Source organism: Selaginella moellendorffii, unplaced genomic scaffold (genome assembly GCF_000143415.4).
Source record: "Selaginella moellendorffii unplaced genomic scaffold, v1.0 SELMOscaffold_10, whole genome shotgun sequence".
NCBI lineage: Eukaryota > Viridiplantae > Streptophyta > Lycopodiopsida > Selaginellales > Selaginellaceae > Selaginella > Selaginella moellendorffii.
Window position 1 is genome coordinate 2,324,376 of NW_003314271.1, and position 12,743 is coordinate 2,337,118.

Below are 12,743 nucleotides of genomic sequence, written 5' to 3' on the forward strand. Positions count from 1 at the left end.
AAGACTTTACTACGCAAGATTCATGGCACGGCTTGGCTATACCAGGGTAAGAGTCATGGTTTTCACTTGTCTACTTGTGCAGATTAGAATACCGTTCACAATCCTATGAACGAGGATCTATTCTTCTTAGTAGATCTTTGTTTCTAGCAAGAGAAGAAGCTGCTAGTGGACTCTCCCTGTAAGCATTTTGCATTCTATCTTTGGTCTTTTCTTATCACATATTTCAGACGAGAGAAGAGACTGATTTCATTCTAGTCTCTTGGCTGGAGTTTGGGCTGAGGCTGAAACTTCTTAGAGCGAAACAGGTATTGCATGCTTCACAGTTGCTTTCACTTTCACTTTCTTCAGAATTTGTTACAAGCAGGTTTGTTACGCGTACACTCCTGAGGCTGCATAACGCTCGTATGAACTGGTAAAAGCGTCTTTGAGTCTTTTGAGTATGGCACTTGCCAGAGTTGATGGTGATGATCCTGGTAAAGCTGGACGCTACTAGCGTCTGCTCGCCAGCTGACAAACTATTGGATCCTACTGAAGCTGCCGCTTCAACACCGGATCAAACCACACTAGCGTCATTGTTGTCTGGATCGTCTGCTCTAACGCCAGTGCAAACTCGATCAAGCACGCCAGGGGAAACGTCATGCGCTAGATATGGCACGAGCTACTTGGGTGGAGACGTCGGCTCTCCTGCGAGTTCTTATGCGCTCCATCACCTCCCAGTGCAAGGTCTCAAACTCCACCAGCAAATCCTCCATCGTTGTCGCCAGCAAGTCTTCTTCTTCTTTCCTGTTGCCCTTTTTGTGGAAGGTAGCAGTTGTTGATCTGCTCGGGTCTCCAGGAACCACACACCAATCAGTCAGGAATAGCTTGTATATAGAGCCTGATTGACTCGTGAATAGTAACTCATTTTCTCTTCATTGTATCAGAGCTCAGGCTTGTGGCTCATTACTTTTCTTTTCTTTCTTGTTCCTATTTCTTGCTCTCATTGTTGATGGAGCAATTGGCTGTTACCATTCTTCCAGCCATTTGATGGCTCAAGGCGTTTTAGTATTAGAGGGATCAAATGACTCAGCTGGGGGTGTGGGACGTGGTTACATCTCCTGAAGGCACTGATTCTTCAGCCACTGAGTCCACTCGCAGTAGCAATCAGGAGTAGACTGCTCAAGCCATCATCAGATCAAAGCTAGCAGAGCATCTAGCATATGCAACAAGAGTTGAGTCTGCTGCAGAAATTTAGGAGCGCCTCCTTGTGTGCTACGGGACAAGGAATACCACAAAGATTGCAGTGATTGACACAGAAATCATGTCAAAGTGCTACACTGGCAAGGAGGATAGAGTTCTCTTTCAAGATTTCTGTCATCGTTTTCAGGAATTGGAGGAAAAGGGGTGTGGCTACAGTGAAGCAAGAAAATCCTGGCACTTAGTAAAGCTTTTGAGAAACTGAATCATTGCTGTCAATGTCCACAGCACTGCCACTACATGATCAAGGCAGATATTGATGCTAGGTTGATCCAATAGTATGCTTAGTTGCTAGAAACTTCTAATAGTCTGGTGCTGGATTCAAAAGTTGAGAGGCATGTTGTGAAGGATAGGAGTTGGTTCAAAGAGGTCAAGTTAAGCAAAACAAAATTTGTTCAAATATAGTGATTACAATTAGTGACCCTTCTTATTGCCATATAACCTTTATAATTCAAGTTCCAAGCAGCAAAGGAGCAAGTAATAATCATTTGGAAGGATGAAGTGCACAAGATCTGGAGTCGAGACAATCTCATGTTCACCACAAATCACACTGGTTCTGGAAGTGCCTAAACTCATGTGTGCTAATCGATCAGCAAAAATGGACAATAAATGAAGAACAAACATTAGTCCCACATCTCTGTAAAAGAAGCTTCTAAAGAGAAAAAAAACAAAACATCGTTCTAGTAAAGCATATTTTCACCATAATGGATAAGGTAGAAAATGTGTGGACCCTGCATTACTTTAGAAATATTGAAGAGTTTTACCTCCATAAAGGTTAGACAATCGATTAAGCCAGACGAAAAGAGACACGCTAAGCCGCAAGCTTGTCACTCTTTCCCGTGGAACCAAAGGGCTTGGGAGGCTTGGAGAAGTCCTCGTCCGGGAAGTAGCGCCTCCTCATCTTGCAGATTGAGTTCCACTTGCAAGAGCACCAGCCTCAAGATCCGGAGTCGTTTTGGTGGTGCCCAAGCTCTTGTATGCCACCAAAGAGTGACTTGTATGGAGCGGTCGAGGACGAGAATGGAGGAAGCCAACTTGGTGAGAGAATACAGCAAGCACGCCGGCCAGCTATTGCCAGCGGGGAGGAATGCCCCACAGGCAATAGGTTTCACGGCCATACTTGTGCAGCCCCATCCCAAATACGATCGATCAGCAAAAATAGACGATAAATCATCTTTGTAAAAAGAAGCCCCTAAAGAGAAACAAATGAAAAAAAACATCAATATTTTCACCATAATATAAAAATGAAATTAAGGTAGAAGTCGAGAAATAAAAATGCACTCCATAACTCCATAAAGGTTTGAAAGATTAGTTTTGGTTTAAGCCAGACTAAAAGTACAAACCCTGGAAAAACGGGAGATTATAAGTTCACATACCATCAATCCACCTCTTTTGCCCAGCTGAATTTCGCCACCGCCCAGCACGAGTTGTGCTAGCCTGCACGCACGAAAAGAAAACGAAAAATGAACACGAGTACTTTTGGTAGAGCAAGTTCACACGAACCTGAAATGCTGTTGACAGATTTTGCCCTTGTAAACTCTGTATGGATCAGTAGGAAATATGATCCAGCAGATAATCTTGTTCTTGTTGTGACCTTCGACCGCCGCGTTCAACATCTCAAATCACCCACAACAATTTGCACCGACCTGGCTGGTGACATTCTTTTAGAGACTTCAACTACGTGGTTCCAAGACATGATGGCGTCTTATGTAGTTGAGTGTCAGTGGTCTAAAGTCTGAATCATCATTCCGTACTAAAGCCTTCACAAAAAAGTTTTTCACAGAAGTTCAAGTTAAAACAGAATACCTCAAACATTTGCCCATTAGAGGAAATACTGAGAGGAGAAGAGACTTTACCTTAAATTTGGCGTTGAAGGAGAGGAGAGGACAGGACAGGAAAAGGACGTGATGAGCGACGCAGTTCAGAGCCACGATCAGTCCAAAACAACACCCCCGGTCCTTCCTCTCCCCTTTCAGCCCCCCCGAGGGAGAGACGGATCTTGTCCAAGGTCCTGGAGATGGAAGGTGTTGTTTTGGAACAATTGTCATGGAACTGTGTGGCCTTATGGAGCGATGAAAGGGCCACTGAGCAAGAAGGAAGTGCTGAGATTGTCAAGAAGCTGGCCGAAACACTGAAAGTGACTGAAAGCCGTTCACTCGACTCGAGTGGTGTTGTTCATCGTGATCTCAAGCTGGAGAAGGCTCGATTCAAGCGCCGTCAAGAGAGACGAGCCAGTGATGGGTGGCGATCCAAGAGAGATACAGGGAGATGTCACAGTACTGTGGGTGCGATGTGTGACAAAATTATACTTAGTGGGGATCTTAGCTCTTACGGAGACGGGATCATCTCTGTCGGTGGATGTTGGGGCTTCTTTGCTGCGCGAGGGGAGTCCCAGCGGCCAATGGATCTGTCGCAAAAAGTGAAAAATATGAATGCAGATTGAAACATTCTATTGTTAACTTACTGCTAGAATGCGACTATAAAATCAATATTAGCAAGGTTTAATCACACTAACAAGTTTGCCCAATCAAGGTGTTTAAAAACTATTTTGTTTCTTTTATTTTTATTTTTCATGTGTTTCAGTTCATTGGACTGAATGGAGAAAGTCATCTTCCTACAAAGTTCTTTTAGATTGTTTGTCTTGTTTTTCTTTCGATACTGTGCTGGATCTTCAATACAAAAGGTCCTCTACTGGAAGAGAAGATGAAGGTAGGATCAGTTTTGTTGTTCTTATTTCTAAGGTCTTGGTGTCGAAAATATGAACGAAAGGACTGGAAATTCTATCGAATTACTATCAAATTTCTCTTCTCGAGAGCACATTCTACGCAGGCTTAGCTGCCAGTTGCGCCTTTGATCAAATGATCAACGTTCATAGCAATTGTATGGACATTCAGCTACGAAACAAACTCCAGCAGCACGAAAAAATTTCGCCGGACCTTCGTCTTTTACACCCGTCCAGGCTGATCATCCATTCCTGGATCTCCGCAACTAGAAAAGGTTTTAAAGCCTAGCATTGCAATGCATTAAATGACGAGCGAAAAGAAGGAAGAGCACACGAACCTTAAGCATTTACATCCAATGCTTGAAACCTTTTATCGGCTGCCTCGAACCATGCCTTTCTTGCAGACCCATCGAACAGGACGAAATGTATCTATGCAAAACAAGACGTCTCCACATATGGCTCAAAGATAAAACACAAGCAAACGTACTTCTTCAAAGTCGGCAGCGTTTGCATGCACGGCATCCAAGGCAATCGCGGCACCCTCGTCCACAGGGCACCTAAGCAGAGAAAATACGAGCAGTTTCCAAAGGAAAGAAAAACGAAAGGCCAGAGACTAACAAACTTACCCGTAGATTCCACACGAGATGGCAGGAAATGCGATGAACTTGACGCCTTTCTCCCTCGCAAGCTCGAGTGAGTTGCTGCGAGGAGGAAGATTAGAAACAAGGAAACAAACCAGAAACTAGAGACATGTACTGGTATGCATCTCGTAGCAGAGCAGCTGCCTTTACTCTGGATGATTTGAAATACATTGGCCCAACCGTGTGGATGATCCGCGCAACCGGCAGCTCAAAGCCTCTGCGACCAAAGAACAAAAGATTTGTCTAAGAAAAAGAATCTACACACGAACACTTACGGTGTTTCCACGGCATGTCCGACTGGGCAGCGCACTCCCGGCTCCACTAGTGGCAATTCCCGGCAGGCTTCGCGAAGTTCCTGCCCAGCCGCGTCATGAATAGCTGCAAAAACGCAATGCACGTAAGTGAGATCTCGCGAAAGCTCCGGAACAAGTTATTCAAATCTAGCCAAATCCGAGTCTATGAGTTTTGATCACACCAACAAACACAAAGTTCCAAGGTTGGGAGAAATTCGCAATGCAAGAAGACCACACAAAGGAGAAGAGAAAAAAGTTCTCAAGAAAACAATGTAATAGCCATCCAGGAAAAAGAAAGAAAAAAAAAAAACCACGATATCGATCCAATCGGGGCCTGCATTTCTCAAAGGAAAAAATGTAACAGCCATCCAAGGGAAAAAAAAAAAAAAAAAAAAACCATTCCCGCGATATCAATCCAACCAGCATGCATCCAAGAAGAAAACGAGGCAAACGATGCGATCGATCCAAAATGCCCTGGAAAAATCCCAAAGCCAACCAAGCAAGAATGCTCCCAGAAAACCCCCAATCACGCGAGAAGAAGAACAAGAACCTAGATGATCAAGGATCGCGTTGCTTACCTCCATCCACGCCGCCGCCGCCGAGCATCCGCTCGTTAGCCGCATTGACGATCGCATCGCTGTGCCCATCCTTGCACCAGATCGTGATATCGCCGCCCTGAAGAACCAGCTTGCAAGATTCCGTGAGCTTGTACGCCGCCGCCGCCGCCGCCTCATCTCTGGGACGAGGGATCTTCTTGCACGAAATAAACCGATCGAACAGCGCGAACGCCTTCTTCTTCCTGCCCGCCATAGCTTCTTCTTCCTCCTCCTCCTCTCTCCTCCTTTTCGAGAAAAAAGAAGAGGGTTTTGCCTCCAGCCAAGATTGGCTCTCTCTCGAATCGGGGAGAGAGATCGCCCGCGATCGCACATTCCATGTCAGGTAGGGAGAAGATCCCGGATAACCGCTGCTGGCATCTCCTCCTTGCGAGGCCTCCAATCTCGCCACGAAATTTCTAGCTCCAGAGCCACCGCTGAAAGGATTCATGATGTTCGATCGCAAGGACGCGTCACGACTCCACGATCTTGGCTTCGCCGGGCCCGATTCCAGCTGCTCTTCCACTCGGATTTCCTTCTTCTTCCCTGGATTTCCATCGGCGACGGCATCTGGCCGCGCCTCCCGATCGCTGGCGCTGCTCTTTGTCGGCCGCCAATCTTTGTCTAGAATCTCCCAGCGCTGGCGCCAGTGCTGCTCGTCCCTGTCGATCTTGCCATTCCCGCCCGAGAACCCTCGATCGCGCGGCAACTTGCCGGAGAAGACCCTATCCCTCGTCGCGGCATTTGCGTGCCCCGACAGCGGCATTTCTCTCTCTCGCGGCATCGCCTCGATTTCGTCCTCCGACGACGATGGATCAGGGAGGAGATCGAGAATGACGGGATCCATCCGGAGCTCCTCGTCTTCTTCGTCGCTCGATTGACCATCGCTAGTACCTGGATTACCTTCTTCCTCTTCGTCTCCTTCTTTTTCCTCTTCCTCCTCTTCTTCTTCTTCGCTTCCTTGTTCTTCGCCTTCTTCTCCCTCCTCCTCTTCTTCGTCTTCTTCCTCTTCTTCGCTGCCTTGTTCTTGCGCTTCTTTCTCTTCCTCCCTAGCGATTTCTACCCCGCGATCATGGCCGCCAGCCTCATCGCGCAGAAAGTAGGCCGCGGCGACTAGAAAAGCGTGCTCCTTTCGTCCGATCACCTCGTCCGCCATGGAATGACCACCTAGGGCATTTCTTAACAATGGACAGCCTACGTTATAATTTGTAAGGCTTCTTAGGGTAAACCCATTATAAAGTAATCTACGTATCTTTAGATTTTTGTGACTAATCACTTCCATTTCGCAGGCTTGGACAAACGTCCCCCTGGCTGGGGCTGGTGTTTTAAGAGTCTTCAAAGAGATGGAATCAGAGTTATCCATATTGAAAACTGCAGTGTGACAAGCTTTTTGTTCTTAGAAGAACTTCTCAGTAGACGTCAATGGAATAAAAATAAGTCAATGAAAAGTCAATAAAAATCAAAGAAAGCCTATACCCCATAAACTCATGAAGGATCAAACTCATAATCAAATAGAGCAAAGGATTCTGAGATCCCGAGAATTTCACTGTTGGAAAATAAAAGTGGGAAGCAAGGGAGTGAGGATTAAGCTAGGCCTCATGCCACTCTTTGGGGATTCAATATTTAACAATGTTTTTTGGAGTGCGCTTTAGAGTAGAGAGTATTTTGTTGCTTACAAGCATCTTGAGTGTTGGCTTAATTGAAGTGCATTTATGGATGTAGGTTCTTTTATTTGAATAATAAGTGTGTTTCTATTGATGTTCCAAGTACTTTGGAGTGTGATCTGGAGGCATTTGCAATGTGCTGTGAGGCTGAGTGACATGTGCACACTTGTTTTGCAGGCTGCCACTAGCAAGAAGAGAGCAACCAAGTTGTATTAGTGAGAGATCAAGAAAACATTGCCAAGCTAATGTGTTGGATATTGCATGCTATATGGCTTGAGTGACAAGTTTGTTCATCACACCTTCTTCACATGCAAATGATTTCTCTAACACCAAGGGAGAATTAGCTTCTGGAGTGCAAGTTTCTTTTGTTGATCTCTAAACTAATACTATTATGACATCTTCTTGAAGAGTTGAATGTAGGGAGATGGCCAAAGGTGGATCTTGTTTAGGACCAAGTGAACCCTCTACAAAGCATGAGAAGCAATGTGAGCAAGAATATTGGCCGGACCAGCCTTCTCTGCATCAATCTCTGGAACCTGGATGATGGACTGATCCACGATATCACCAGAGTGCAAACACGCTTTAAGCTTGCTCACATGGAACGTTGGATGAATCTTCGAACTAACTAGCAAGTCCAAAGTGTATGCAAGATCCCCTACACGCTGTAAAATTGTCCAAGGTCCACAATACCGTGGAGACAACTTAGCACTGCCACCTCCTTTTAGAGACCGTTGTGCATCCGACAGCTTAAGGAAAACCTTGTCACCAACTTTGTACTCTTGATGACGACGATGCTCATCAGCCAATCTTTTGTCTCGTTCTTGAGCTTGCCTCATGTTCAATTTTGCCAACTCAAGCTTGTCTTGCATATCCTCCAGGAAATCACAAGCATGAGGAACCCGAACCAAAGCCAAATTCAAACTCACAGGAGACCTAGGCTCATAACCATACATCGCCATAAAAGGAGACATGCCAATAGCCGATTGATGAGCGCTATTGTGAGCAAACTGAAGCAAAGGCAAGTATTTTTCCCATACTCCCTGTCGAGTCAAGTTTCCCACAAAAGACCGTAGCATATCTTCTAATAGCTGATTCATGCGCTCTGTCTGCCCATCAGATTGTGGATGCTCACCACTACTCATGCTCAGTTTAGTCTCTAGTTTTTCAAAGACCGTTTGCCAAAACTTGGACGTGAACTTAGGATCCCGATCACTCACAATGTCACCCGGCAAACCATAGAGACTGAATAACCGGTCTACAAACAACTGAGCAAGTTCAGAAGCTTTTATCGTTGTCTTCACAGGGAAGAAGTGAGCCATCTTCATCAAACGATCCACAACAACCCAAATAGCATCATTTCCTCGAAAGGTTTTGGGCAAACCAGTGATAAAGTCCATCGAGATGCTATCCCACTTATTCTCGGGTACACGTAAAGGATGATAGAGGCCAGCGAGCTTCTGATGATCAACTTTGACCGCCTGGCAGGTCAAACAACCACGTACGTGCTTCTCAACATCTGACTTCATCCCAGGCCAAAAGAAATGCCTCTTCACCAACATATACGTTCTCAATACCCCCGGATGCCCAGCACTTGGAACATCATGACACTCAACCAAAATCCGTTTGATGAGTTTGTCAACACAAGGAACCACAACACGTCCCTTCTTCACCAGGATTCCATCTCGTATTTCGAATGACGCAAACTTGTCACCCTTTAAATCTGTAGAGGCGTCCCTCAACAAAACCTTCGCGCGAATACCAGTGATAAAGGAGTCGAAGTCAGCAAACTCCTTAAGCTCATCCAAGAGATCGTTGGATAGCTTCACGAACGAGATAGAATTTACCATCCTGAATAACACATCAGCCACCTTATTGTCACCTCCATGCTTGTACCGGATCTTAATAGACATTTCCTGCAGGAATTCTTGCCAACGAGCAAGGCGGCCTCGAAGATCCACATCTGGAGAGACTGATGATCTGAAACTACATGGAAGTCCGATCCATATAGATAATGTCGCCATTCTTGAGTAGGTCAATTCTGCTGTGTGATATCAAACTTGTGGCTCATGAAGGCGAGAGACTGCCTAACTTGAAGCAATACGGCCTCAAAAGCACTATCACTCACATCATTGCCTATAATTTCCACCACAGTCACCTTATTATTCATTGACCCCTTCAGAACAATCCTTGCTCTGATGTCCAGCTCTATGGCAACGAAAACAATTGCCCTCCGCCTTGTCTTTCTCTCGCTGGTCCAAACGAAGTTTCTTAGCTTCACTGCCATCTTCATGCTTCGAGCCACAACGGATTAACGACCGTTTCTTCCCCAAATATGAAGAATTAGCAAGCTGGTCATCACGTTGACTACTTCGTGGACTATCTCGTTGACCAGAGTTGACCGAGTTGACTGACGTTTCGGGCGAAAAGATCTGAGCCTTAGTGATAGCATCAGTCAACGTTGCTGGAAAATCCTTTTTGACCTTTTGCTGCACATCCACCGAGCTCAATCCTTTGATAAAACATTGCACCTTTAGCAGCTCATTATAGGTGCCCGTGAGACTAAGGCAAAGATCACGGAACTTGCGGGCATACGCATCCAAAGACAAAGTCCCCTGCCGGATCTCTAACAACTGATTCACGAGATCAACCTCTTCAAACTTCTTGACAAACGAAGCGCGGAAAACCTTTGTCAAATCAGTCCAAGACGTCGGCGTCGGATTAGCTTTGATGTAGTTCTTCCACCACGAAGAAGCATGGCCCGTAAGCTTCGTCACAAAGAAATCTATCTTCACCTTATCCTCACAAGGATTGTGAGACCAACAACTTTCCCACAATTCCAACCAAGAATCAACCTCTTGACTATCACAAACATCCGGTGATGATTTCCATTCCACGATACCATAATCCTTGGCATGCTTGACGTACCAATGGTAATCACGGACATGAGATTGATTCAACCCTTGAGGGTTCATGCGAAGCAAGAAATCCTTGATGAGATTGACGGAATCCTTAACCTCCTTTATGTCGCTTTGAACTGCAGAAATCTGGCGTCCTTGCTGCACAACAACATCATCAAGAGTCTCTTCTGCATCGTTATGGCTATCCTCACTAATGCCATACTCCTCATCAGGATCAATATCTTGCTCTCCCGCCATCCCCAAAAGAACGTGCTGCTCCGATACCAATGAAACGAACAAGAGAGCGAACCCTAGGCCCACCTCCCAACCCTTAAGGCGTTACGGCCTTAAATCCCACAGGCCATAGAATATTCTTGGAATATTCCCGTGGTTCGTGTCAGTTAGGTTGACCTTTCTGAGGAGTGTGCCTAATAAAAACCATGCTTGGAGTTTGAGAGCAAGCAGAACAAACCTAAGATTAAGAAAAGGGGATGGAGCAAGCTTTCCCTAAGCAGGAGATTCTGTAGGAGGATCACAACTAGCACAGGCCTAAGCCTGGATGGTAAGGTAGCAGTGACCAATCTTTTAGAGGTGATTTCATGTCTTTATACCAAAGAAGACCTTTTGGATGTGGACATGGAGGATTTTCATTATTCTTTAGAAGAGCTTGAGGTTGCCATGGCACTTTCAGCACACATAAGGTTCCTTTTAGCTGTGCCACTAAATCTCGATAGAATGGTGCCTCTCATACAAAATCTATGAGTGTCAGTGGATTCCCACAATTTGGCCGAGAATCTTTGCAATCCTTGCCACAGAGTAATCCAACAAGTTGAGGAAGTGAGGAAGAGCAAGGTGGCTATTGTCCAATATTAACACATGGTGGTTTTGGAGTTGCTAGAAGTACCACACAAACCAATGTTGATATGGAAGAAGAGAAGATGCTTTTGGGGTATCCCGAGGCAATAATAGAAGAACCAATGCCATGGTCAAGTCAACAGAAGACTATATAGATATCTATTTTAGACTCTATCATGGGTCCATTTCGGACTCCATCTCAAGTCCATCTTAGACTTCATCTTGGGTCCATCTCAGACTCCATCTTAGGTCCATCGCAAACTCCATCTCAAACTCTATCTCAGGTTTATCTCGGACTCCACTTCGAGTCCATCTCGGACTCCATCTCAAACTCCATCTCGGGTTCATCTCAAATTCCTCCACATATTATGTATTAGTCCTCTTATGTCTCTTTTCTAGAGACTCACTTATTGCTTGCTTTGTGTTTATTCTTCGAGCACTTCGTTGAAAGTTCCACTCCCACTCTCGACTTTCCGAATTGGAGCTTTTAATCCAAACGTGTTACTCTTGTTTGACTTCCACTTTGGCCACTACCACATGGCACCCTTTCGACTCCACTTTTGGGGCTCTAGGATTTATATCTCATATATTGCAATTGTGCTCAAAACTTTTGTTGATCCTACCTTGCTCCTAATAAGCATTTGCAAAGGATACAAAGTCGGACTAAGGGTGTAGAAGTTGTGATTGATTTCTTGGTGGTTGAGTTGTCAGGGCACCTTAGGAGAATGACTACCTCATCCTTAGTTGCACTTGGTATGAGGTAGTGGATTGTGAAACATGTTAACACTTACAATTTCATACGGCAAGACATGAGCACTCTCCTCAAAAACAAAGGCATACTCTTTCTAGACAGCCCAAAGTTGTGAAAATGGTGTAGACTCAAGTTGGAAATGATTTCCTAGTCATTAATCTAGAGCTGCTTCATAATGAGAATTTACTTGAGTTAGAGGTTTTGGAGGTGGCTAGTGTCTACCTTTTGAGGCCCAACAATTTCTAGAGTAGTGCCTAGCATCAATTTAGGAAGATCAAGAGTGTTAACATACTAGAAGATCTTCCCTTAATGGTTGTATGCTTTTGCAATAAAGATTGAGCCCAAGAGTCAATACCAAACTCTCCTAGCACAACTTTCAATGCAAAGGGCTAGGAGCTCTAGCTAAGCTTGGTAGAGGACAATATTGTGGATCCTTTCCCTTTATTTGGAGAAGTTTCCATTCCTCCATTTGTGGCTTATATTGATGGAGTTTGGTGCTTGTAATATTGATAAGGTGGTGTTAGTGTATGGATCATTGATGATCAGGATAAGTAGGTTGCCAAGCTCTCCATGCATTTGCCAGCTTTATCTGTAAATGAGGTTGAGTACGTGGCTGTGATCAATGCCATGGAATTAGTAAAAGAACTAAAGCTCCACCATGTCTAATTCACAAGAGATTTGCAACTAATGACTTGCCAACTCAATAGTGAATACCAAGTTTGTCAAGGGCGCCTCAAAGACTTGTGGTAGTAAGCAATGTCAATGCCACAAAATTTTAGAGATGCCATTTTCATTAGCATTCCTTGTAAAGATAATTTTTGGGCTAATTGTCTGTCACATGATGCAATCACAGCCATGGGGAAGCCAAGAGCTTGGAATCCCAATGTGTGGCCTCCCTATAGAAGACTTTAGTTGAGATCCCAGCCAAGATGGAGACCGAGGTAGAGCTATATCTTTGTTGCTAGTAGGTTTTTTTATCCAGAGAAAAAGAATTAGTCTTTACTCTCAATGAGGAACATGTGACACAACTTATTAGCTTGCTTTAGAGTTTCATTGATGTGTTTGCATAGGATTACATCCAACTTCTAGGG

The 12,743-nt window shown here is 44.8% G+C and overlaps 2 protein-coding genes across 2 annotated transcripts; both read right to left on the minus strand.

Moving 5' to 3' along the window:
- Nucleotides 1–4,005: 4,005 nt before the first annotated feature.
- On the minus strand, nucleotides 4,006–6,403 carry LOC9631444 (O-acetyl-ADP-ribose deacetylase MACROD1). The gene is made up of 7 exons (XM_002968518.2): nucleotides 5,471–6,403; nucleotides 4,875–4,977; nucleotides 4,715–4,816; nucleotides 4,585–4,659; nucleotides 4,446–4,515; nucleotides 4,297–4,387; nucleotides 4,006–4,243 (listed from the first exon to the last, which is right to left on the minus strand). Exons 1-6 carry the CDS (start codon nucleotides 6,330–6,332, stop codon nucleotides 4,298–4,300), a joined length of 1,302 nt encoding a protein of 433 aa, XP_002968564.2. The 5' UTR covers nucleotides 6,333–6,403; the 3' UTR covers nucleotides 4,006–4,243; nucleotide 4,297.
- Nucleotides 6,404–7,613: 1,210 nt separating this feature from the next.
- On the minus strand, nucleotides 7,614–9,170 carry LOC112345739. Its single transcript, XM_024673031.1, has 3 exons — nucleotides 8,652–9,170; nucleotides 8,076–8,468; nucleotides 7,614–7,811 (listed from the first exon to the last, which is right to left on the minus strand). Exons 1-3 carry the CDS (start codon nucleotides 9,168–9,170, stop codon nucleotides 7,614–7,616), a joined length of 1,110 nt encoding a protein of 369 aa, XP_024528799.1.
- Between the last annotated feature and the right edge of the window lie 3,573 nt (nucleotides 9,171–12,743).

Excerpts from the sequence above, each read along its gene's own strand:
- LOC9631444 (XM_002968518.2), bottom strand. The coding sequence starts at position 6,332 with ATGGATCCCGTCATTCTCGATCTCCTCCCTGATCCATCGTCGTCGGAG. Across the intron at positions 4,978-5,470 it reads CGGCGGCGGCGTGGATGGAG|CTATTCATGACGCGGCTGGG; the intron begins GTAAGCAACGCG and ends GCGTTTTTGCAG. Across the intron at positions 4,660-4,714 it reads CTGCTACGAGATGCATACCA|CAACTCACTCGAGCTTGCGA; the intron begins GTACATGTCTCT and ends TCCTCCTCGCAG.
- LOC112345739 (XM_024673031.1), bottom strand. The coding sequence starts at position 9,170 with ATGGCGACATTATCTATATGGATCGGACTTCCATGTAGTTTCAGATCA. Across the intron at positions 8,469-8,651 it reads AGTCAGATGTTGAGAAGCAC|ATGGCTCACTTCTTCCCTGT; the intron begins GTACGTGGTTGT and ends CGTTTGATGAAG. Across the intron at positions 7,812-8,075 it reads GTTATGAGCCTAGGTCTCCT|CGTGTAGGGGATCTTGCATA; the intron begins GTGAGTTTGAAT and ends ACAATTTTACAG.